This window comes from Mesoplodon densirostris, chromosome 17 (genome assembly GCF_025265405.1).
Source record: "Mesoplodon densirostris isolate mMesDen1 chromosome 17, mMesDen1 primary haplotype, whole genome shotgun sequence".
In the NCBI taxonomy this organism is placed as follows: domain Eukaryota; kingdom Metazoa; phylum Chordata; class Mammalia; order Artiodactyla; family Ziphiidae; genus Mesoplodon; species Mesoplodon densirostris.
Window position 1 is genome coordinate 4,268,302 of NC_082677.1, and position 25,041 is coordinate 4,293,342.

The 25,041-nt window shown below is 44.4% G+C and overlaps 1 protein-coding gene across 3 annotated transcripts in view; it reads left to right on the forward strand.

Annotated features, from left to right (window-relative positions):
• Positions 1-23,407, forward strand: part of WASF3 (WASP family member 3) — a 94,970-nt gene extending 71,563 nt beyond the window's left edge. For 2 of the 3 annotated variants that reach the window (XM_060080161.1, XM_060080160.1), the window contains exons 4-10: positions 1,121-1,255; positions 3,367-3,520; positions 7,127-7,244; positions 12,331-12,506; positions 16,338-16,601; positions 17,908-18,275; positions 20,313-23,407. In XM_060080161.1, coding sequence (XP_059936144.1) covers positions 1,121-1,255; positions 3,367-3,520; positions 7,127-7,244; positions 12,331-12,506; positions 16,338-16,601; positions 17,908-18,275; positions 20,313-20,470 — 1,373 coding nt within the window. In that variant the 3' untranslated portion in view covers positions 20,471-23,407. Of the gene's footprint in view, positions 1-1,120; positions 1,256-3,366; positions 3,521-7,126; positions 7,245-12,330; positions 12,507-15,397; positions 15,565-16,337; positions 16,602-17,907; positions 18,276-20,312 lie in introns of all 3 variants that reach the window. The other variant, XM_060080162.1, reaches the window with a different exon arrangement.
• Positions 23,408-25,041: the final 1,634 nt, after the last annotated feature.

Here is a 25,041-nt window from a genome sequence, read left to right on the forward strand (position 1 = left end):
AATAGCTGGAGCACAAAGGATTTTTAGGGCAATGAAACTACTCTGTAGGATAACTATAATGGTGGATCCCGTCATCATATATATATGTCAAAGTCCATAGAATGTACTACACCAAGAGTGAACCCTAATGTAGACTGTGGACTTGGGGTGATAATGACATGTCAGTGTAGGTTCATCAGTTATAACACATGTGCCATCTGGTGCAGGATGCTGATAGCAGGGGAGGCTGTGTGTGGGGGGGGCAGGTGTTACATGGGAACTCTCTGCTTTCTGCCCAGTTTTTCAGTGAACCTAAAACTGTCTAAAAAATGAAGTCTAGTTTAAAAAAAAAAATAGTGGTATCTCTGTCTGGGGAGAGGGGATGCAGGAGTGCCTTGTACACTCAGTTGGCAGTTATTAAATGTTTGTTGAGTGAATAAAGGAATAGCGTTCGGATTTGGAAATTCATCGTAAGAAGATACTGATTCCTATCTTGCTTGTTAAACTTTCAGAAATGTTACTAATTACACTTTAAGAAAAATTGGGAAGTATGTCTAGCACTCACAAGCATGAAGAGGTGATCCACAGAAAAATTTAACTCAGAATTCAACATGTCGATTTTTAGGGAGGGCCAGAGTCAGCACTGTATACCGAGATTTTGAAATATGAATTAGAAGAAGTTAATGCCATTGGAAAGTTGTGGGCACCATATAAGATGCTAACATTTCCAATTGTGAATGAGGTAAAATCCTAAGTTTAGAAAGCAACATGATTTATTGAATTACCTTGGGAAGTAAAAGGAAACCGTAGGTCCTGAGATGTTTATACATAAAGCATGCAAAATGAGAGAGTAGTTTTTCCTAAAGAAGTTTAATGGAAAGCAACTTGTGGGATAGCTCATGTAACAATCAAGTAAAAATTCTATACTGCTTTGGGGCATTTTAAAATTCTACAACTTTGGGTCAGTCTCAGATATGTGTGAATATTCCTAATAAATTTTGAAAAATTCTACAGGCCTTTGACTGTGATACTTTATTTTTGTGATCATTGGCACAAAACCCCACGTGTTGAGATTGGCGTTTGGCTTGGGTGAGAATGTGGGTTCTGACCAGGTGGCCTTCCCCATGCGTTCCTTCTCCAGGCAAACACGCTGAAGACATATTTGGTGAGTTGTTTAATGAGGCCAACAACTTCTACATCCGAGCAAATTCTCTTCAAGACAGAATTGATCGCCTTGCTGTCAAAGTCACCCAGCTGGATTCAACAGTGGAAGAGGGTAGGTAATTGCATGAGAGCCGTGAGCTGGAAGTGATGCGGACGGGACGGGAGTGGTTAATCGCAGGGTAACTCCTGCTGCTTCCTTGGGGTCCTGTGCTGTTACTTCATCTTGTCTTTTCCTAGAAGAACAGTGAGGGGGAAAACCCACAACATGGGGTTAGTTAGTCATTAAAAGAGTCCTATCTTGTCTGCCTTGTGTCCCACACTCTCTTTTTAAATAAACGACACACGTGGTATTTGTTGTAAAGGACTCTTTGAATGCATTCAGTATTAGAAGTCCTCGTGGAGGTCATGGGTAGTTATTGTAAAGATAATTTCTTACCTAAAAATCCAGACTCAGTCCAGCTAAGGGGGAGGGTGAGCTGTCACCTGATGCTCTCCTTAGGGCCGACGCTTCTCAGTCATGTGGCTGATCCTGCTGGTTTAACTGCCCAGAAATAGTGTTTACTGAAGGCCTCTAGGCTTCAGGGTTTTAGAACAAAGTTAATATTGACAGGCGCTGTCTAGTTAATTGATGGTCATACCCTGAAATTGGGGTAGTTTCAACAAAATGAATATTCAACAATTCCTTAAAAATTTTTTCCACTTGCTGTCTCTTTTGAACAAAAGACTGAAATTAGACTGGAAAAAATCTGTCCCCCCAACTCAAGATGTGCCATTTTCTATTTACTCTGAAGAAAACGTTCAGATTAAAAGTTATTTTTGCTTGTATAGAAGGGTACTTACAATTTCTCTTGTTGCATTAAAACAATCCTAGCATCTGATTTTTCTACTATGCCTTTAATAGTAGTATTAATAAGAAATGAAGGTTTTCTTTTTTTAATATAGTTATTTATGGAATTCATCGCTCATCATTTAAGAAAAACATGTTTTCTCATGTTCAGATCTTTTTCAAAGGTCAAAATTAAATTAGCAAACTAAAAGTTTAACAGAAATGTAAAACACTGATATTTTAATATCTGTTATGAACATTCTTACTGACTTTTCCAACAATAAGTAGCAAGCTGAAGCTGTGCTCTTTTTAATCTGATTTTTAAAATTTATCTCTTATTTTAAAAAATAAAAATTTGAATAGCTACTTGGTCTATTCAGATAAGACATTTTTACCATTTTAAATCAATCATTCACTTTTCAAATGGTATCACAAGTGATTTTTTAAAAAAATACTTGTCTTTCTTCAGTTTTTTGTTCTTGCAGTTGTAATGCTTGTGGTAAACCTTATACTGGAGAAGGTTTTAGTCTGTAGGTTAAATCTCATGAGAGTCTACAGCATATCTCATATCCTTAAAATTTCTTTCCAATCAAGATTTTACCTTATTACTTTCCTTGCCATGGATGTAATTGTAGAAAAATGCCTCGGCCGAGTTAGGAAATCTGTGCTCTACTTGGGCCTGCCACTGTTCTGCTGGGTGACCTTGGAAAGGTCATTTAACACCCCTGACCGTCAGCTTCATTGGTCCAGTGGGTTAATGCAACAGTTTACCCACCTCAAAAAGTCTGTGTCGAGGTCAGGTGAGTTGATACCTGAGATGTAACCTGTTGTACAAACTCAAGAAATGAGTATAATTAGCCTGGTTCTCTCGTTCCTTAGTGTAGATTTGTATCATGCTGCTTAATTTCTAGGACTACAGGTATGTTGAAAAGCTTTGCCCTCTCTCTTTAATGTTAGTGTCAGAAAAATTTAATGCACTTTTTACATTTGTGTGTTTTTTGCAGAAGTATTTCCCACATGTAATTAAACTGGTATTAACTGTTTGAGTGATTTTCCCCCCTAAGATACCCAGGGGTATTGTGTTTACATTCCTATTATACTCACAACTCTATTCCTGTGTGTTTTCTGAGAAATGCTATTTAAGTAAAGAATGATGCTCTAATATTAGGTTCAATGAAATCATTATATCGCTACAAAAGAAGGAAAGGCGTGACTTACAGAGATAACTGTAGTTTAGCAGAGGGAGGGAATGCATGTACTATTCAAGCATGGTTTTAAGTGAACAATAAAAGACATTATTTGGCTATTCTAGGAGAGGTTTAGGATTGTGAGTCAACTTATACATGTTTCTAAAATATTTCCATATAACCCGACTTGGGGGACTTTTCTCTAAATAGTGTCACTACAGGATATCAACATGAAAAAAGCTTTCAAAAGTTCCACAGTCCAAGACCAGCAGGTGGTTTCAAAGAACAGCATTCCTAATCCTGTTGCCGACATTTACAACCAGAGTGATAAACCACCTCCTCTGAATATCCTTACACCATACAGGTACGGCTTTGTGTATCCCCAGAGCCTTTTCAGTGTAAAGAAGTTGAGAGAGGCGAGCAGTGCGGTGAAAGTATCTTTTCCGACTTGGAGAATGATAATTGCGGTGTTAGCCACAGTGAAACTAGTTATTTACAGAATTGCTAAAGTTTGAGCGTTTCAAAATATAACTAAGTTTACCAAGAGACGTGGGAGCTCTCATGTTAGCTTTAAATGCAGATATAAGTGGGCACATCACGTAATAACCCTGTGTGATTGTCGTGTTCCTCGTGTTCAAAATCAAGTTTAAAGGAACTGCATAATTCACTTCTAATGCAGCAGAACACGTGTCTCAGCATTTCAGCCCTGCAGACATTTGTTACTGACTTCAGAAAAACATGTTCTGCAGCGTTAGAGGTTTCTAAGGGTGAATATATATATGGTCAAGAAATGAACCTTCTGTGTGAAGTGGTAGGACACACTATTAGGACCAAACTTCCAGGAAAAAGAATAGAAAATGTGCAAAAAATGAATCTTAAGAAACTAACTAAAAATGCTCTTTGGAACTCCTCTCCTACCGCCTGCCACATCAGTGTGTTCTTTCCCGTTTCATGTACTTCCCTGTTCTTCCCTGTCTTTTCACCCCACTGTCAAGCTCACTGCTCCAGCTTCTGATGAGCTCAGGCTGGTGGTGGGGTCCGCACGGCCCCCAGGACTAGCTCTGCTGGGTAGTGCCCCTGCAGAGGCCTTCCTGAAGTCACTGCGTCCTTCACGTCCATTATTGCTCTCCTGGGCCCAGTGGCCCTTCTCAGGGAGTGCCCAGAGGTTTTTTGGGTCTGAATTACTATCCTTTCACAGGGTCCCAAAGGAGATGTTTGGAGCTGCCCTTTGTTGCGGCTCTGCTAGTAAAGCAGTAATTCAGACTGCGTCCCTTTCTTTCAGCATGGACAGAAAGATTCTCCAAAAAACGTAATGGAGATTCCATGGAAACCATGATGGGAGAGGACCAGGGTACCACATTTTTACATGAAACAAGCATACTTTTCTGGAGGTTTTAGCACACTCACTTAAAGATATAGATGAATAGTGGTATTGTAAGCCTAACGTTTTAACTTGTGACTTTGCTTTTATTCCATAGGCATTTTTCTGGGGCAATTTCAGTTTTACCTATTAGCCCAGAGCCATGAGAACTCAGTAAAATTTTCCTAAGAAACCTCACTAAATATTTTGTTCTAAAGGAAAAAAGAAACCCAGAAAACTCAATGAACCACGTGTATTTGATTATTCAAGATCACGATTAAATATTTGTGGTGATTTAAAATGTTTAATTGCATAAAAAATGAATCGACCTTTATATATTATATATTGTGTATTTACTCAGTTTTATGGAAAAGAAAAACGTCTTTGACTTTTTAATAGTGTTTAAGAATAGTAGTACCAGCTCAAATCTACTTTTTATTAATACAGAAATGTTTGGGGTAAGAAAACACATAAACTTTTGCATTTGGACTTAAATATGACACAGTCACAACGCAGTCTTAGATACGAGATGTACAATGTGACTGAAAAATCGAATGTTTAGTTGTGATAAACAGGATATTTCTGCTTATATTCTGATGCCAAGGTTAACATTTGCTTAAGTTATTAAACATATTTATTCCATTAAGTATTAGCTCCTCATCAAAGTATTAGCTCCAATTTTGAAAAAAAGAAGGTGCATTTTATACATCTTAAAACTGCAGGAAGTTCCTGCTCAGTTTTTCTGTCTTCACCTGTATTGAAGGCCTAGTATCTTAGGGAAATAATTTATATTTTTCACAATAATGTTATTAATAAAATCTCAATAGTGCAGGTTGCTTCTCACTTAGGAAATTTGGAAAAGAAAGGATTTTAAGTAATTAAAGTTTAAAGTACAGAGTGAATTGTGCTGATTTGTTAGTGACTTTAAGACAGAGCTACCAGATGACCCTCATCAAAGCCTGGGTCTCTTTATTTGATGTTGAGAAGCTTACAGAACACGGCATAGCAGGAACTTCAAGACCAGGTTCCCTTGAGTAATTCATGTCACTTTCTTTGACTGTGTGGCCACAAACTCTTTTCTATACTCATTTCTCTGATTTTTTTTCGTTCTCTGTATGCCTTAAATGACTAATTGAAATGCTAATTTTTAAAAATAAATTTATCTTTATTTTTGGCTGCATTGGGTCTTTGTTGTGGCGAGCAGGGGCTGCTCTTCGTTGCGGTGCGCGGGCTTCTCATTGCAGTGGCTTCTTTTGTTGTGGAGCACGGGCTCTAGGCACACGGGCTTCAATAGTTGCAGTACGCGGGCTCAGTAGTTGTGACTCATGGACTCTAGAGCGCAGACTCAGTAGTTGTGTCTCGCGGGCTTTAGAGCACAGCCTCAGTAGTTGTGGCGCATGGGCTTAGGTGCTCCATGGCATGTGGGATCCTCCCAGACCAGGGATCGAACCTGTGTCCCCTGCGTTGGCAGGTGGATCCCAACCACTGCGCCACCAGGGGAGTCCCTGACATGCTAATTTTAAATGTAAATATTTTGCCTCCTCTTGAAGGTAATATACAGGCCAGATACTTTTTAAAGCATTAGTAGAATAAATAGAGTGTTCACTTCTTATCATGATTATTTTGAGCTTTGCTATCTATTGATTTATATTACAACTTTGGATTCATATTGGCTGCATTTTTATTGGCTTATGATAAATGAATAACTTATATAAAGACTTGGGGCTTCCCTGGTGGCACAGTGGTTAAGAATCCACCTGCCAATGCAGGGGACACAGGTTCGATCCCTGGTCCGGGAAGATCGCACATGCCGTGGAGCAACTGAGTCCGTGAGCCACAACTACTGAAGCCCGTGTGCCTAGATCTGGTACTCTGCAACAAAGAGAAGCCACCGCAGTGAGAAGCCTGCACACAGCAACGAAGACCCAATGCAGCCCAAAATAAAAAAATAAAAAATAAAAAAGACTTGAAGTATTCTTTAGAATATAGTCATTGTAGCAGTTCTTGACAATGCAATGGCTACAAGTGAATTTTCTTTGCCGGTTACTTCCATTTAAAAAAATATCTAGGTCATCACTTTTTATCCTAGTTACATTTATACACCATGAACCTTTTGCTTCTTTCCTAATTGAATTGTAGACATTGGGCAAACCTGATGAAGAAAAACGCACAGAGTACTTGCTAATTTTTATCCTAATAACATTGTCGCTCCAGAGTAGAAGTGAATGTATATATATATACTAAGAATCCATCCATCTCTGTGTGTAGCCCCCATTGGAATAAACAAAACATACCTTGAAATAACTGTGGAACTAAATATTGCTGTTTATGAGCCATATTGTGATTTGGGGCAGCAGTTTGCTATACCGAAATCTAAATTTGCAAGAGTAGTTTTTACTTCATTATTCTAGAAAAAAAGTGCTGTTCTTGCATGTTCACACATTTTTCCAAATAAAGAAAATTGGGAGACTTAACAGTGTATAAGGACAGTTCAAATTCCTCACGTAGATGTTATCATCTCATGAGTTAGAATTAACATTAATGTTTACCCCATATGAAACTATCTAACGACATTTTCTCCCCCCCTACTTGTAATACATTGGTTTATAGAGATGATAAAAAGGATGGGCTGAAGTTCTATACGGATCCTTCCTATTTCTTTGACCTCTGGAAAGAAAAAATGCTACAGGACACAGAAGACAAAAGGAAAGAGAAAAGACGTCAAAAGGTAAATAATTCTAGTATGGGAAACGTGCATATAAACGTGTAAATGGGATTCTCCCTTAGAAATTAGAAGTTTAAAATCAGTAAATTCTTTAAATGGTTGAGATGTTGAATTTCGTGCTGAAGTTTTTTTAGAGGTTGCATTTGTCACATGAAGATACCATTCAGTCTAACACAGTAATACTATTTTCAATAAATACTGTTGATTTGTTCTCTAATACTTGCTTTGCTTTAATAAATACAGTGGCTGAAATTTCAGTTTTGTTCGTAACTGTAGTTTATAACTTTTCTCTTGCTCTTCAAATTTCGCAAAGCAGTCAACATTCCATATCAGTTAGAATTTTCTGCTTTGGTCTTTTTAACATTGTTAATTGTTGGGTTGTCACCTAACTGTAATTAAGACCGTGGTGAGAGGTTCATATTGGATTGAAAAGCGTGTGTGATCTGCACATCTGGAGGAGGGTAGTATTTACTAAAAATGAGATTCCTTTTGGTGGGGTGGTCGTAGGCAGGAGAACTGCAAGTTGGAAGGTTGAGAGAAGTCTGTACTGCAAACGCTCTTGGGAGGACAAACCCACTCTCAGATTAAGGAACTTCTGTTTTGAAAATTATCCCTCTGGGGCCCAGAAATTAGGCTTAAACCATTGAAAATGAGAGTTAACACTCCAAAGGCAGATATTTGCCAAGCATTTTATATGTGAGCTGTGTTTTAAAAAATGACCACCTGCTTTGTTTGACAAATATTAGGGTGTGTGAATTAAGAGCTTAGCATTTTGTGGGCTGGCTGCCTGAAGGTTCTGAGACATCTAGTAGGTGTATTGGCCCAGTAGGAGTGACAGTTCGAGATGGAAGAGGACTTGAGATTTGAAAACAGGATTTAGGAAAGGGAACATGGAAATAGGTTGCAGACTACAAGTGTGAGAGGTTACCACGAATTCTGGGAGAGAATTCCACAGACTTGGTTATCTGCGTGCTCTTCTCGTGCTGATGGGTTGGGGAGATTTAATGGGAAATCTTCGAAGAGTTGCTGGGTATTCAAGTGGAGAAATATTCAAGCAAAGAAGCTGCAAAGTGTTCAGGTGAAGAAAAGAAAGATACTAATCTCTCCAAAGGAAAAGGAACAGAGATTTAAAGGCCTGTTGGTCTTAATCCCTGCACTTTTTTGTGGTAACAGGGCAAACCCCCAAGTACTTGTAAGAGTACCCTCCTTTAAAAATCGCCTGCTTTTAAAATGGCCTCGCAGGATTTCCTGGAAGCATCAGTGATACTTTTGACAAAAATATTTAATTTTTCTGCCACTGTTCTTTAGTCTTAATCTGCTCTGTGTGGTTACTGTGTCTTCAAAATTGTGTGTCATTTCCTTGGCAGTTTTGTCTCATTCCATATTTGTCAAAGACATAAAATTCTGATGAGAATTTCTTGTTCGTTCATTTATATAATGGTTCTTCTTTGAATGGCTTGTAAATGCTGTGCTGAAAAAGAAAGGATTATCACCCTCATGGAGATGAAACTATAGCGGGGGAAACAAACATTAGATAATCATGCCGTCCTTTGGAACTCATAAAGAGGGAAAGAAATTTGAAAATTTTAATACAAATCTGCTTTATATAGGAACAGAAAATGAGGCAAGATATCCTTCATTTCCCAGGATTTTAGAAACCCAAAAGTCACTTTCACTTTGGAACAGACAGTTCTATCTGAAGGAAGAATTAGTTTAGAAAATTTGGGGATAAGACATCCATTGTTTCTGAACATTAAATTTCCTTAGTTTGATGGTCGAAAAACATTTTTTTAAAAGTTGTGCAAATAATTATGTCGTTGTAGGGCTGTAGTTACAGTGCTGGGACGGAGAAGCCTTGGGGGGGGTGGCAGCCGCGGGTGGGGTGACTGCAGAAGGTGAGGTGGTGAGTTGAGGAAGGCCTCCCGGTGCTGCTCACTGAGATGCAGGGACTGATAGCAGAAGTCAGCGAAACCGAGTGAGTGGGTGTGTGACTGTGTGTGCATGTACGTGAGAGGGGGTGCCGGAGGCGTGCTGGGCAGATGGAGGGGCTTTCAGGTATTGATAGGGGCAGCTAAGATCATCCTGGGGCAGGAAACAGCTTGCAGTAGTCTCAGGATTTTAACATAGGCAGTGTAGTTGAGATACAGATGCATCATGGTTAACATTTTATTATAGTTGGTGTGTGTGTGTGTGTGTGTCGGGTGCGTGTTGATGGGTAGATTGGAGGCTAAACCATTGTAAAGAAAGTGGCAGATATAACACTTATCCCTAAATATGTCAGCATACATCTCTTAAAAGTAAAGGTGGGGCTTCCCTGGTGGCGCAGTGATTGAGAGTCTGCCTGCCGATGCAGGGGACGCGGGTTCGTGCCCCGGTCCGGGAAGACCCCATATGCCGCAGAGTGGCCCGTGAGCCATGGCCGCTGAGCCTGCACGTCCAGAGCCTGTGCTCCACAACGGGAGAGGCCACAACAGTGAGAGGCCCACGTACCGCAAAAAAAAAAAAAAAAAAAGTAAGGGTGATAGTTATTAATTAGTGTAATACAGTGACGCTTGAGTGAGATGTATATTGGAATCCATTGAGGTCTCCCCTCTTTTTTCTCTCTTTTGGTTTTAAAAGTGTTCAGACAATACATGCCAGTTGTAAAATGCCCCACCTACCCTGAAGTAAACACATTCGTTTAGAAAATTTGGGGGTGAGTTTCTCCCTTGTCCAGGCATAACCACCCTCTGGTAACAGATGTGCATACTTTTCGACCTTGTAGGGCATTCATAAATACATGTGTACACATTTCACAGAGTATTTTTTATTCCTAGAATTGACCTGTATACACACACACACAGACATATACATACAGTGATGTAAGAAAGATGTACTTCATTCTTTTTAATAGTTGTGTCATATTCCAAAGTTTGGATGCTTCATAAACTATTTACCATTACCGAATTAATGAATATTTAGGTTGCTTCTAAATTGTTGCTGTTACAGCACTGTAGGGGGTACCTGTACTCATGTGCACATATTTCGTCAGAGTAAATTCCCAGAAGTGCAGTGTGAACTTGAAAATTTGAAAGATACCATCCTATTGCTCCTGACCCTTTAAGGACTGAACCAGTTTATACTCCTAACAGGCCTCCTCCAGTCCTGAAGGTTATTATTATTATTTGGCATTATCTTCATTTATTTAAAAATTTAAAAATTTTTATACAGTTTTTAAAGGTTACTTTCCATTTACAGTTATTACAGAATATTGGCTCTGTTCCCCGTGTTGTATAACACGTCCTTGAGCCTGCCCTACACCCACTAGTTTGCACCTCCCCTCCCCCGTCCCTGCGTGCCCCCCACCACTGGTAGCCACTAGTTTGTTCTCTGTATCTGTGAGTCTGCTTCTTTTTGGTTATATCCATTAGTTTGTTGTAGTTTTTAGATTCCACATATAAGTGTATCATACAGTAATTGTTTTTCTCTGTCTGACTTATTTCACTGAGCATAATGCCCTTCAAATCCGTCCATGTTGCTGCAAATGGCATTATTTCCTTCTTTTTTTATGGCTGAGTAGTATTCCATTGTATATATGTGCCACATCTTCTTTATCCATTCATCTGCTGATGAACTATTATTATTTTTTGATGAGCTTCCTCACCCCAAAAAAATCTAATACGAATTGCACATCTTCCCGTGTCTTCATTAACACTTGGCCTGTGTTCTGTGAACGCCACGTTCACGTCGTCTGCCAGCACGTCCCCTGAGCCTCCTGGGTACCTGGGCTAACAGCTCACCTTCTCTCCCTTGGGCCTGCTCGCATCCTGGACACCTGAGCAGCTTTCTGCCCGGCATCCCTGCCTTTCCCCGTGGACTCTGTCCCCAGCACAGGGGCTCCTCTCACGCGCCAGCCCCTCCCCCTCAGTCTTCATGGTTTCCGTTGCTCTTGGGATAAAGAACAACATTTCTATGCAACCTTCAAGGTCTTACCTGCCGTTCGCCCGAATTCACACTCACCTCTGTCGCTTCTCCCGGCGAGATGCTGTCCCGTTGCCTCTTGTGTGCGTCTGCCCCCCTCACCCTGCAGAGCTTGTCCCAGCCTCTCAGGCACCCTCCCTGACTTCCAGACCGGACGGCATTCCCTGTGTAATACATTCATGTTGTTGCACATTTCATAATTGCACATTTATCTGTGTGGCTTTGTGGGCTTCCCCCCTGGACCGCAAGCTCCATGAGGGCAGATCCTTGTCTTTTTTTGTTTGCCGTTTGTACCGTCCGGGCCTGGCAGCTGCTGGGACGTAGTGAGCACCATTGCTCACCTGGATGTGATCATTCAGTCCGCGTTTACTGAGCGTGGACCCTCTGGAGAGCCATGCGTGGAGGTGCCATTAGGGGAGCGTAGGACTTAAAGGCGCAAAACTCACCTCCCTAAAGGTCAGCACATCTCACGGGGGAAGCAGGAGGGATGTAAACACACGTAGAAGTAACTGTCCTCACCTTTAAAGAAGCACCTGCGTAGGACCCAAGTTATTTATTGAAGACAGTTTTGCTGGCAAAGTAGGGCTGGAGCAGGAATGATTCTTTGTACGGGAGGGAAGGTAAGTTCTTGTTTTTGTTTTTGTTAAGGTAGTTGCAGGGTTCGCTTAAATATTCTGGAATAACCTTTTCAAACTGAAATGGAGCATTTAAAATTATGTTTTGAAAGATGATTGCACGTTAATAAGTCAGAATGGTGTAGGGGTGGGAAACGATTTCTCTGTCTGGTGCGGGCAGGTATTTCATGTGTATAATAGAGATCTAAAAGGTGCCGTACATTGAAAACAAGCTAAATCCTGGTGAAGTGAGAATTCTTGACCAGAAATGATGGTGAGCGACTCTTGAAGTTGCAGCACGGTAACTTTGATGTGTCGATGTTAAATCGTTGGGTATCTGTTATTTTGGTTGGGTCTGAGTTGGGTAAGCGTGTTAGAACGTTCTGGACCCGGGAGTGCTGGAGACGGGCCTGCCTTGTCTGCGCCCCGGGCTCGGGGCTGCCGGGGCCACTGTACTAACCTACTCTTTTCCTTCCCTCTGTCTCGGCACGCCTGCCTTCCTTCCTGGACGTCAGGAGCAAAAGCGTATAGATGGCACAACCCGAGAGGTGAAAAAGGTTAGAAAAGCCAGAAACAGGCGCCAGGAGTGGAATATGATGGCGTATGACAAAGAGCTTAGACCCGACACCAGGTTGTCACAGAGCGTACACCACGGAGCATCTTCCGAGGGATCCCTGTCCCCAGACACTAGGTGTGTGTGCGTGTGCGCGTTGTGTGCACGTGCGTGTGCAGGCCGGGCTTGGCTTCCCTGCAAATGGAAACGCACGGTAGCATTGTGCTTCTGTGGCCCACAGTGTATTTCCAAACTTTCCTTAAAAATGAACGGGATATGTTTTGGCTTCGAAATAATAGTTTAAAGCAGTTTTTTATGGCGTTGGGTTACTTTGTGTGATTTTCTCTCTCTCTGACTTGATCATTCCATTAACCTAGATGTACTGTTTTAACATTGATTCTGAATTTGGGCGTAGTAGCTGCCTGTGACTGACCATTTTAATTTTAATAATCATTTAATTCTCTCTCTGCCTCTTTTGCTTAGAATGTTGCCTTTCCTTTGCCACTTGGTATCTGAAACGATTGGTAGGTGGTAGCTGATGTGATCAAGGAATAACTGTTGTTCTTTTTGATAACCTTTTCTGAAAGTGATGAACAAAGATTTTTTTTCTTCAGTTCGCTAATCTTATGTATTCTAATTGCAGGAGGAGGATTCTGTTGAAGCTTATTTTAAAAATTTGTTAGCAATTAAGTAAAAATCTCTCTTGCAGATGTGAAAGATGTGGTCAGTAAGCAGCATTTATCCCAGAAGGGCTTCACTGAAGGAGAAGAACTGACCAGTCAATTGTAACTTACGGTTAATTTCCTATTTCTGCTTCTGTAAAGTTGGAGTCTTCCATCAGTGTTTAAAAATGTGAATAGAGAATTCTTAATGATTCAAGGATGTTTCACAAACAGCAACAACCTGGACCTTGCGTTAGATCTGGGTTTTTCTTTTTTTTCTTTTTAATGTTTATCTTCATTAACCTCAGTGTTTAGCACAGACTGACAGATGGAAGATGCTTTTACTGTTTGGTGGTTACGGCCCCCGTCAAAACTCCTGCCCCACAGGGGCTGTCAGCCGTTGTCTGTGAGGTCATTCTTCTGTACAAGCTGTGATCGGTTAGCTATTAGAGAATTACTGGATCTTTAAGTGAGCTCTGGCCTCAAGTTTTAATCTTTATGTCAGTTTATTTCTGTGGAAAGTAAGAATGATGATACACTTGTGCTCAGAATTCTTTGGGTGGGGAGAAGTGCTTGAACTTGATAGCTCCCAGGAGGTCCATTTGGTTTTTGTTTTTTTCCAGCTAACTTAATTGTGACTGTTTACTCATGCAAAACATATACTTTGTAATTCTCCATAAATTCTCTTTCATTTCAGTAGTTAGATGGAAAATGACTTTTTTTAATCCCTCAGTTGAATAATTGATATTTATTCTAGAATCTGAGATTAGATTGCGCCATACTGGGTGTACAATTGATGGATGATATCCCTTGAATTATTTTGGAAATTTTTATTTTTTATTTGACTAAAGTATGTCACTATTTTTCTTATTATGAAATAAGATAAACTTTCTATATTTGGAAATTATAGAAAAAAAGTATTCATAATCCTGTTATCCAAAGAAACCACTTTTTTTGCATTTTAGTGTATTTCTTTCTTTGGTCTTTCTTCTGTAAATGTGTATATTTTTCTCTTTACAAAAGTGAAATACTGCTCTGTGTTTTCTGTCTTTTGATTTTTTAACTTCTTGTATTCATGTTTTAAGTATTATTTAGAAACATGGTTTTTAATGGATGTATTCAGGATAACTGAGGGAAATTTGAGTATCAAGTATCATGGTATGTGTATACGTTGTTCATATAACTTATCTATTTTAAGCTGATCACATAAACTGATGATAAGTTTTTACTCCCTTTGTAGATGGTCAGGAATGGTTTGATTCTAAGCGTACATTTAGGATGCGACTTGATGCGGTGCCTGCCCACTTCTCTCCCCGGCGATCCGGAAGCAGGATGTCTCCTTGCCCACCGTCCTCGCCCCTTTCCTCCTCCTGTCCTGGGTGTTGCAGACACCCGACTCTGCCCACCCTCCCACCCACAGAACCCTGAGGGATTCGTTTGATTCTCCCACTGGGTCTCCACTGCTTACACCTACTTCTCCCTGTTTCCATCTTGTCTTCACTCCTCCACGTTCTCTTTCCCGTAACAGATAATTCCTGATGCTCATGCAGCTTCAGGACCACCCGCTCGTGCCCACACCAGTGCCGTGTCTTCTGTGGCTGATTTCTGCCTTCCTGTAGGGGTCCTTGTCTCTCAGAGGTCACCCCCCCATCTCACCTCTCCTCCAGCCCACCGGTGTCCCCTGTACTTGGGCAGTGACCCCTCGAGTGACCGGTCCCATCTCCCACCCACCCTTCATCAGAGCCCTGTCCTCCCCTCTCTCCTGCTGTAATTCTTGATGTCGGACATTCACCGCCCTTGCTTTCCTCCATCCAATTATGCCGTTTGTATTGGCTCCTTTCGGCCCTTTATCACCAAGCTACTTTACAGGACAGCTTTCCAAATTGTGCCAGAATATTCCCAGTTCCTGGCTTCTCATCCCATCAGAAGCACTCCATGTTTTGTAGATAAGTCTGTTTCCCTTAGAAAGTTATGCCCAGTCTATGACGTAGCCCCCCCCCCGACAGAGCCAAGCACCCATCATCAAGGACTCCAGAGTTTTAGGTATTTACATTTTTAAAATAAGATAAATCTAAATACAGGTCAGAGTCTTCCCCCGTTAAAAATATTTTTAACTCTCTGACCAGCAAGCAGTTGCCATAGTTCAAAAGACAGTCATACGCGCACTGTAATCTAGAGTATTTTATAGTGCACTTAGGGGAGAAGAAAGTGAGTTACAAGTTATTATTATATTGCAATTAGGGAAGGAAAAAGAAAAAAGCCAGCAATCTTTTGCCATTTAAAGGACTTTTCTGTGTGGTGTGATACTCCAGGGACGCTACTGTCTGAATTCCAAAGACCCAAAGTGTGTTTGCCTCTTTCCTTCAGAGAGAGAGACACAAGCTGAATCCTAACAGAAACCAGCAAGTAAGTGTGAGAAAAGTAAGAACGAGAAGAGAAGAGTGGGAGAGAAGGAAGATGGGCATTGAGTTTATGAGTGACGCCAGGAAACTGCAGCAGGCAGGGAGCTCGGGAGACGACAGGACGCCCAGAGGGTTTGTCGCTCCGCTTGTTCTTGGGTCGCAGCCTCAGCAGCCCCCTGCTTCGGCGTCACGAGAGGATGTGCCCCCTGTACTGACCACGCGTCCCGTAACCCGGGTGACTAACACCCTGTGACGTGGCCGAGCCCTCCCCTCCCCCAGCGGCCTTCCGAACCCTGCTGACTAAAACGAGACGCGCGTTCCTTTCAGAGTTTCCCTCCCACCCGTGCGTTCGGAGACAGCAAGAGGGCCTCTGCGCATGGCACCGCACTCCTCCTCTCTTTTTTGGCTAAATACGTTTCTTCTGTTTAAGAAAACTGCGACTCACCGTATTGCATCCTTGATTTCTTTTGCTGTTCTTACTGTTACTATGTATCCGGTTCGTCTGCCATTTGATAAGGTCTCATCACGTGCTGTCAGTTTCATTGCACTAAGATCTTAGGTCTCCGGTGCCATTTTCACGTTAGGCACAGTGTGTCTTGCAGCCTCCCCTCTTAGTAAAGGGTCGGCTGCGATGTTGAGGAGGGGGCTCTGCTGTCTGCCGCTTGCCCGTCCGTCTGACGCACTCACTTCAAAGCTGCGGCTCTGAATCCACGTAACCCTGGTGCTTGCCGCTAAAGTCGTGATGACATTGTCGCTTGTGGGCCTAGACCTAGTTGATGGGAAAGGGAATAAGCGTGTGGTTTCTGTGCCTTGGCCGCGTTATTATTCAAATACATGCTGATGCCTGGGAGGGGAAATCTTTTTCACTTACGTCGTTTTCTCCCACCCCTGGTTCTGGCCGTCAGGTCCCACGCATCGGACATCACGGATTACTCGTATCCTGCCACCCCCAACCATTCTCTGCACCCGCAGCCCGGGACGCCTTCCCACGGAGCCGGTGATGCACCGCCACGCGGGCCGGCAGTCCAGGCCCCCGAGCACGAGTACCGGCCCCCGTCGGCCTCAGCCAGGCACCTGGCCCTGAACCGGCCCCAGAAGCCGCCTCCGCCCCCGCCGCAGGCCGCAGAGGCGTCGCAGGCCCCTGCGCCCCTGGCTCCCGCCGACTACGGGTAATTCCCCACTCTCGGGCTCTGACCGTGGCTTGCCGTTGCACTGGGGTCTTGCTGTGCGTGGTGGAAGAATTTTCACTGAATAATCACACTGTGGAGGCCCGGATGCAGCCAAGAGTGACCGGATGCGGATACTGTCAGTCATGAGAAATCCTGTGTGAGAAAAGGCAGTGCCATGCTGCTCCCCCTTTTTATGACACATGAGCCTCAGGTTGGTGTCTGTATTCGTGAACACACGTTCCCTTTATGTCTGAGTGGCTGAGCCAAGGCATTGACAGAGGATGAGCTGCCAGTTTTGTGAACCTGTCCCAGATGCTCCAGGGTTTCTCTGTATATGCCGGGCAAACCGCAGAGAACTCGTATCTCAAAGGAGAAAACTATACAGTGCAGCACTTGTTACACTTGTACATGTAACCCGGACCTCCTGGTACCCAAATACTCTTCTGCCACCAGGTCCTCTTGTTTTCTGTCGTTTGGGAAAAATTCGAACACCACCTAAATAAACACCCTCCTGTTGAGCGTTTATTAATTGAAGCCCCCGCCTGTGTTTAGATAGGCTGTAGTTTTCACACAACCTCAGTCTTTAAAGAGTTAGCCTCTCCAAGTCAGCGCCCAGGGAAGTTGAAAATGTGTTTCCATCAGCAGTGTTTCTCTTCACTCCAGAGCAGCGTGGGTCACATTCTGAATGTGTGTCCCTCAGCTCCCCGAGGTTTCCTCCCTGTGGTTGGTTCTCTTTAAGTCAGGATCCCCAGAGTGTGTTCTGTGGCTCTTACCAAGTATCAGGCAGAGAGGGTTTGCAGTCCAGTTGGTTTAGAAAGCTCCTGGCTAAATAGAACTCAGCAGGTTTCTTGGCTGGAGGGGTTTTCAAAGCTTTGGATATTCTGATGGGCGTCACAGGCTTGGGGAATTTCCATGGAGACGTGATATAAAACACAGAATTTTCCAATCTGATTGGCCACGGAACCCTTGTTAGATGGGTTTTCAAGCCACCACTTCTGAGATGCCTCGTGCAGAGGATGCATTTGTGCTGCCTTCGTACCTCTGCAGTCAGCTCTTGCAGTGTTCCACAGAAGGTTACTTTTTCGGTGGTTAACTTTCTGGTGCACGTCAGTAGATCTTGAATTCCGGCCTAGGGATCTATGTGCACCTGTGATCCGAAGCGTGGATGTTCGTGGCCTGAAGTGTTGTAAATCCAGCGGCCAGCGCGCGTCTTGTCTGGGGAGGCCTCTCTCCGCGGCGTGTGGGAACCGCCGAGGTCGGGACCCGGGGTTGCTCTCTGGTGACTCTTGTTTTGTGTCTCCGCCAGGATGCTCCCGGCACAGATCATGGAGTATTACAACCCCTCAGGACCCCCGCCGCCGCCGCCCCCGCCCATGATCCCCTCCGCACAGACTGCCTTCGTCAGCCCCCTCCAGATGCCCACGCAGCCCTCCTTCCCGGCGTCCGCCGGCCCCTCCTACGCGGGCCCTCCCCACCCTCCCTCCGGTGGGCTGGTGGTCACGGCCCCGCCCCCCCCGGGCCCCCCGCCGCCGCCGCCGGGCCCTCCGGGTGCCGGCTCTTCGCTCTCCTCCTCCCCGATGCACGGCCCGCCGGGAGCCGAGGCAAAGAGGCCGGAGGCCGCGCAGCCGCCCGTGAGCGACGCCCGGAGCGACCTCCTCGCTGCCATTCGGATGGGTGAGTGCGCGTCCCGGGACGCTGCCCCCCGTCCCGGCAGCTGCAGCCTCGTCTGCTTCCAGGGACCCCCTCCGCCCCAGAGGGCCGGTAGAAGAGGGTTCAAGGAGCCTTGTTTGGTTTTCTTTCTTCTTAATAGTGGATACATTTTTTTTTCAGTGCAAAGTAAGCTCAGTGATAAAGCACTGAATTCAGGAAAGCTTTACTTGAGCAGAAACATGATAAAAATGATCATTAATTAATTGGATCCTTTTTCTCTGTGTTCTGCTCTAAGGGCCAAAGTATAAGTGAAAGAAAATGAGCTCATGTCAGTGATTTAGTTTTTTTAGAAACCTAGGATGTAACTTACTTAGCCTTTTCATATTTTTAGTTTGAAATGCTAAGCCAGTAGATTTTCAACATTTATTTAAGTAGCAAAACCCTTGTCAGGTGAAGGTCCTACACCAAACCCCAGAACATGAAACCTTTAAAAAGTGGAGCGTCTCTGGTCAGATCTGGGCGGAGGAGCCCAGATCCTCCCCCGTGTGCCCCTCCGGGTCAGAACCCACGTTAAACGTCTATTCCACGTCATTTATTCTTAACCCCAGGTCCCGGCCCACATTGGCTGGGGGTCTGACAGGATGTGGAACTCTTCCGGGAGCTTCCCATACAGTGAGGGCTGCCGCACCTCCCGGGCGCAGTTTGGTGGCTTTGGTCTGCAGGTGGCTGGGGGAGGGGCTGGCTGCATGTCCTCGACGCCCCTCACAGGACACGGGGACAGCACTGCCTCTGCCCCTTGTGCAGGCACCGCGGCCAGGCCTGGGTGTGGCGTCTGCCCTCCTGCGGGTCCTGGAGCTCTTGTATGCGTTGACGTTACTGACGCACGATGATTTTGTCAAGAAAAAAGTCCCAGCGTCAGAATACCTCGCTGATCACGCGTTCGGGGTCCTGGTAGGACAGTGTTTTGCTTTTTGACACCTGTGAGCCTTGTCCAGTGAGAGGGATCCATAACCTGGATCTGTCAGAGGAAACCTCTGAGCGGCCCACATCGAGGGACATCCTACAAAAACATGGAGGTCGTAGAACACAGAGATTAAGGGAGGTTAATGAAACGTGGCAAGTAATGTAACAGGTGAGATCCCAGGGCGGACCCCAAACCTGGTGGAAAACCTTTTTCGTTTGTTATATTAGGTCTATTTGCAAAATTTAAATAAAATTCATAGAATAGATGGTACTATTGTATCTCTGCTGATAGTCTGATTTTGATCAATTTTTTTTTTTAGGAAAGACACATGAAGTATTTTAGGGGCAAAGGGACATTATATGCCACTTAACTCTCAGATGGTCCAGAAAAAAAGTATGCGTGTGTGTGTAAATGAGAGTGATAGAGGATAAATCTGGTCAGATGTTATCAGCTGGGGAACCTGAGTAGGTTATATGGGAATGTTTTTCTTCTAGTCTTACAGCTACTTTATAGGTCTGAAATTATTCTGAAAGAAAAGGTTAAAGAAATAACACAGTACATTGTTAGATATCCCATTTTGTTACTTACAAAAGTAGGAGAGTAAGATGACTCTGATCTCATGCCCATTTTCAAGGGTAATTGTTGAAGTTAAGTTTCTCACGTAGCTCGCCCGCTTCGCCAGAAGCTCTTGGCTCTGTTTCCCAAGCCTTTGGGTTCCAGGCTGTCCAGGAACACGGTCCACTATGGGGGCCACCGGCCACCGTCAATCTACCTTGAAACAGCCTTTCGTGCCCGGTGGCTGCCGGGTCAGGCTGTGCTGTCCTGGAGTTTTCTTTCACGGTGCTCGTGTGCACTGACATTGTAACTGACTTTCTTTCATTTCAACGCATCGCTGCAAAGAATGTTATGACTTTACACGTTCCTTTTTTCTTGGTCATGAAACTCTGTTTCCCAAGCTTCTCCCCTCAGATTTCTCAAGCTTTTCCTTAGAGTGTCAGTAGGGAGAACAGCAGCCGGGTAGACTTCCCTGTCCGTGTCTGTACGATTGGAGCAGTAAGCTGGGGGGTGTCATTCTAAGCCGTGTCCCGTGTGTCCAGGAATTCAGCTGAAGAAAGTGCAGGAGCTGCAGGAGCAGGAGGCCAAGCGCGAGCCCGTGGGCAACGACGTGGCCACCATCCTGTCCCGGCGCATCGCCGTCGAGTACAGCGACTCGGACGATGACTCGGAGCTGGACGAGAACGACTGGTCCGACTGAGGCTGGCGCCCAGGGCACCGGGCTGGGGCGTGAGCCGACGATCCCCGTGGCCCCGGCGCCCACATAGCGGTATTATAATCCCGTAGCTTAGCGACTTTTGTATCGATAATGTGAGATTGCTCTTGCACATGCAAACATTCTGGGTCTTTCAGTATCTACTGTGGAATACTTAAGTGCCACGAAACATAGCAAACCGTGCTGCACATGAGGAGATAAGCTGTAGCTATTGCATTGTCCTGAAAACAGCCTTCTGCTTCCCTTCTCTTGGCCATGAAAGTACTTAGTGCAGTTTGGGTTCACTCTCCTTGATCATTAAAATCCTGCAGACTCGCTGTGTGTTTGTGAAGCTGCCTGATGTCTGGTCTTTGCAAGATTAATGACTGTGCGTCAGACTGATGTCTTCCATCAGTAAGTGATATTGTTTCCACTTTTTTTTTTTTAATGTGTTTCAGAAGAAGTTGGTTCTAGAGAGAAAGATTTGACAAGTAGGAGAATTAGATGTTTCTGTTTTCAGTCTCTCGGCCTGGTAGCCTCTGTGGGTTGGAATGTTCTGTTGAAGGATTGCGTTTCCTTTGCTCACTCTTGTGAAATGTGAACTTGGCCCTTTGCAGGCAGGAGCCCCTGTGGGCACCCGTGGAGTCGGTGCTTGTTGAGGAGTGTTGTAAGAGGTTTCAGCAGCGCAGTAGCAATGAAAGCGGGGAACAGCCCCTCTTCCTCAGGGCCATTGCCATCTGCGATGGCACGCAGAACCCTCGGCAGTCCCTGCAGCTCGGGTGCCAGCCTGCCCGGACCCGGGTGGCCCCGGGTGCAGAGCCCTGCACAACCTCTCTTCCGGAGCCATGTGCCAAGTGAGGCCACGTGGAGGCCTCGGTGCTTCAGAGAAGGCGCCAGGTGGCACCTCACCCCACCTGGTCTGAATCCTGACAGCTTCAGTGTAGGTGAAAGGAGACTTGGGCAGCTTTTCACCTTCCCTGGTGCTATGGCCGGTTAGGGACCCAGCACGAGTAGGGCCTTTGCTCTGTCCTAGAAGCACATCGGTCCCTTTCCCACACGGTCGTCAGCACACGAGGCTGGACCAGGTACCTCAGAGGAGAGTCGCCCCTTCACTGGAGCAGGTCACGTCCCTTCCTCGTCCCCTCCCACGTGGTGACACGCGAGCCCAGGCAGATTTTCCTGCCCAAGGCAAACCCCTGGGAAACTCATGAATGAGAGCTTACATTCTGTAATGCTGGGTGAAGGGTAACTGCTTGTTTGGAAGGAATAAACACCCCAGGCTTTGATCTCAGATAAAACTTCACAGATGTACGAGACACTTTACCCACTGACCAGTTCTTTCTTCTGTACCGTGTGTCAAACGGACTGTGGGTCCTGGTGACTCTCCGTTGTGACCCAGGAATCTGTGGCTGAGACAGGTGTTTGGGTGGACGGTAGAATGCCAGCAGGACCCTGGCTGCTGGGTTTTGTTAGTGAGTTCTCCTCGGGACGTCACCGGCCCCCCATCACGTCTGTGTCCCCAAGGGACACTTGTGGCCTGTGGAAGGTCGTGGTCATCCTGTAAGGCCAGCCTGACAGGCTTCTAGTCACCTAGGTTGGAACTCTGAAAAGCCTCAGGTCTGTATTACCTTTCCCAGTGCCCGGGCCAGGTTATCTGAGTCTTTTCAGCTAAAGCCAGCTGTCTGGGCACGTGGTTCTTGATTGAGTTGCTGTGGCTCGGAGCTCGTCACCATACGTTTATTGCCTGTAAGTAGTAGTTATTAATGAACTTTTCAGTTTCTCTCTTTAATTTCTCTCCTTTTTTTCCCCAATGTGGAGGCCAACTGTGTTGGCATTTTCCTTGGGACTTTTACCAATTTTGATCGTATTTTGTCTTTCTTATAATATTTTGTCTTTAGCTTTACTTTGGATAAGGAATCACCTGTGTCATTCTAGAACTTGTATTTGGTTATGCTTCTTTGTTTTTTTTAATGTCCCTTCTGTCCTCAGGATGGAGAGAATGCATAAAGCTACTATCCATGTCAGGATTTCTTCTATTTATATCTTATTACAGTAAAATTAGTGGCACTTTATTCATAAATATTCATGAGCCTGTTAAGTATTGGTTGTCTTCCTGTAGTTTAATTAGCAAGTTATTTTCAACTTGATATTCTGACTAGTAAAAAAGCTTTTGCCCTGACGTGTTATGTAGCCTTTAAAAGAAGGGGAGAGGACTAAAATCCAGTTTAGATTATTTTTTGCAGTACTTTTCTCAGTGCATTTGATTTATTCTAAAAATGAAATCCAGACTTTTTCTAATATGATAGTACACGAAAAGGAAAAAGTGACTATTTTGAATTGTCCGTTCTCATTTTCAAAAAGTATTTACAAAACAAATGGAGAAAAACATGTAAATGCATCCTTCATATCCATGGATTTTACATTTTAAAGTAGTTGTATGTTGTAAGGTTATTTTAAATTGTCCCATTTCCCCCTGTGTGTATTTAGTTTAATTTCTTACAAGCTTTTCCTCATGTCATAGATCAGGCAGAGGGGTGAGAAGATTCCTCAGAACCACCCCATGATGTGGTTGATTTTCTGTTGTTGGTCCCAAACCATAAGATTTGGTCACTTATGTTTTTCTTCAGTAAAAGTATACTGTTGCAGAATTAGCATTTTCATTTCAGTAAATTTTTAGAGTATCGAAATCTTTTCTGAGCACCAAGTGGCTAGGTTATAAAAGTTTTGTAATAATTTGCAGCTGAAATTCATGATACATTTTCATCCATTGAACACTCATGGGAATGTGTCAGCGACAGTAGCAAGTAATTTTTGTTTTCTAAACCAGAGTCTGTCGTCTTGCAGTATTACCAATGCTGTTGTACATGGAATTTAAAGTGGTATAAAAAAAAACCTCCTAGTAAACAATTTTTATCTGTTTGTATATCTTACTATAGATTATGTACAAGTAACATCTAAATAAAATTACACTTTTAACCCTAAACACTTTTGCTTATTTATAACAGTGTTGTATGTTTAATCTTTGGCGGGGAAGCGGGGGAAGTTGGGGGTTGGGTGGGGCTTGTCTTTTTTTCTTTTTTTTTTTTTTTTGCAGTTCGCCGGCCTCTCACTGTTATGGCCTCTCCCGTTGCGAAGCACAGGCTCTGGACGTGCAGGCTCAGCGGCCATGGCTCACGGGCCCAGCCGCTCCGCAGCATGTGGGATCTTCCCGGACCGGGGCACGAACCCGTGTCCCCTGCATCGGCAGGTGGACTCTCAGCCACTGCGCCACCAAGGAAGCCCGAGGGTGGGGCTTTTAATTAGCATTTTCATTATTAGGTAACAGAAGATTCTGCTCTGATTTCCATTTAAATTTCTGCACAATTCTTATGTAGCCAAGAGTTCAGGTTGAAAAAAAAAAAAAAAAAAGTTCAGGTTGGATTCTCGAGTGAGTCGGGAAAGCACTGGTATAGTTAGAAAGAAGAAGCCGTTCCCAGAGCAGGAAGCAACCTGCCCAGAAGACAGAGGCGTCTCGACCACATCCAGTCTCGGTTATCACAGCGACTGATATTCTGGAACACTGATTGCTTCTGAGATGCTTCCATTTAACCTTTGAAAGGGGCATTCTCTCTGCTTCCTATGGGAGAGAACAGAGTGAAGATCAGCTGCTGGCCCGGGGAAGGTTCTCGGGGGATCTGAACTGCAGCATTGCAGGGGGTCGGGGGGTAAGAGGGGCGCCTTAGGGGGAACAGGCTGGCATCGAGGCTCCTGTGGCCGCTGCCCCGAGCTGCCCGTGCGCGCGGTGTGCTCTGCGTGTGCTACGTTCATCTGCGTGTCCTGAGGCCCTCCCGGCACGGCCCGACCCCTCGATGGTGAGCAGCTGCTTGTGCAGTGATTGGATGAATGACAGATTTTCCAGTTACTTTTTTTCACCAAAAGTTAATTGTGTGCAATTTTTAAAACATGAAGCGTTTTGCCAGGTACCCCGTATTTCCTCCTTATTAGTCCTGGTCCCTGGATGCATGGCTCCCACTCTATCTGGGTGTGTTCCCCACATCCTGGGCTCCGCAGCACAGACGTGGGGCCTCGTGTTTACTTTTACAGCCTGTTTTTTTTTTTTTTAATTTTATTTATTTATTAATTTATTTATTTATGGCTGTGTTGGGTCTTCGTTTCTGTGCGAGGGCTTTCTCTACTTGCGGCAAGTGGGAGCCACTCTTCATCACGGTGCGCGGGCTTCTCACTCTCGCAGCCTCTCTTGTTGCGGAGCACAGGATCCAGACGCGCAGGCTCAGTAGTTGTGGCTCACGGGCCTAGTTGCTCCGTGTACAGCCTGTTTGTTGAGCACGGCACCTGGCACTTCATAGGGGTCTACACATCTTTACTGACGGATGGTCTTTTGCAGAGCAGAAGAGAAGCCTTCGTCAACACACACTCGAAGGCTTAAGAAGAGTGTAAATGCAATAACCCACATAAAGTGCACAGGACTGTGTCGGACACCTTGTCGACAGATGGGCATGTTGGCCATAGGCCTCTGCAGGCCACTTGCTGAAGATGAGGCACAGGTCGGTCTTCACCCTCATGGAGCATCTCGTCTA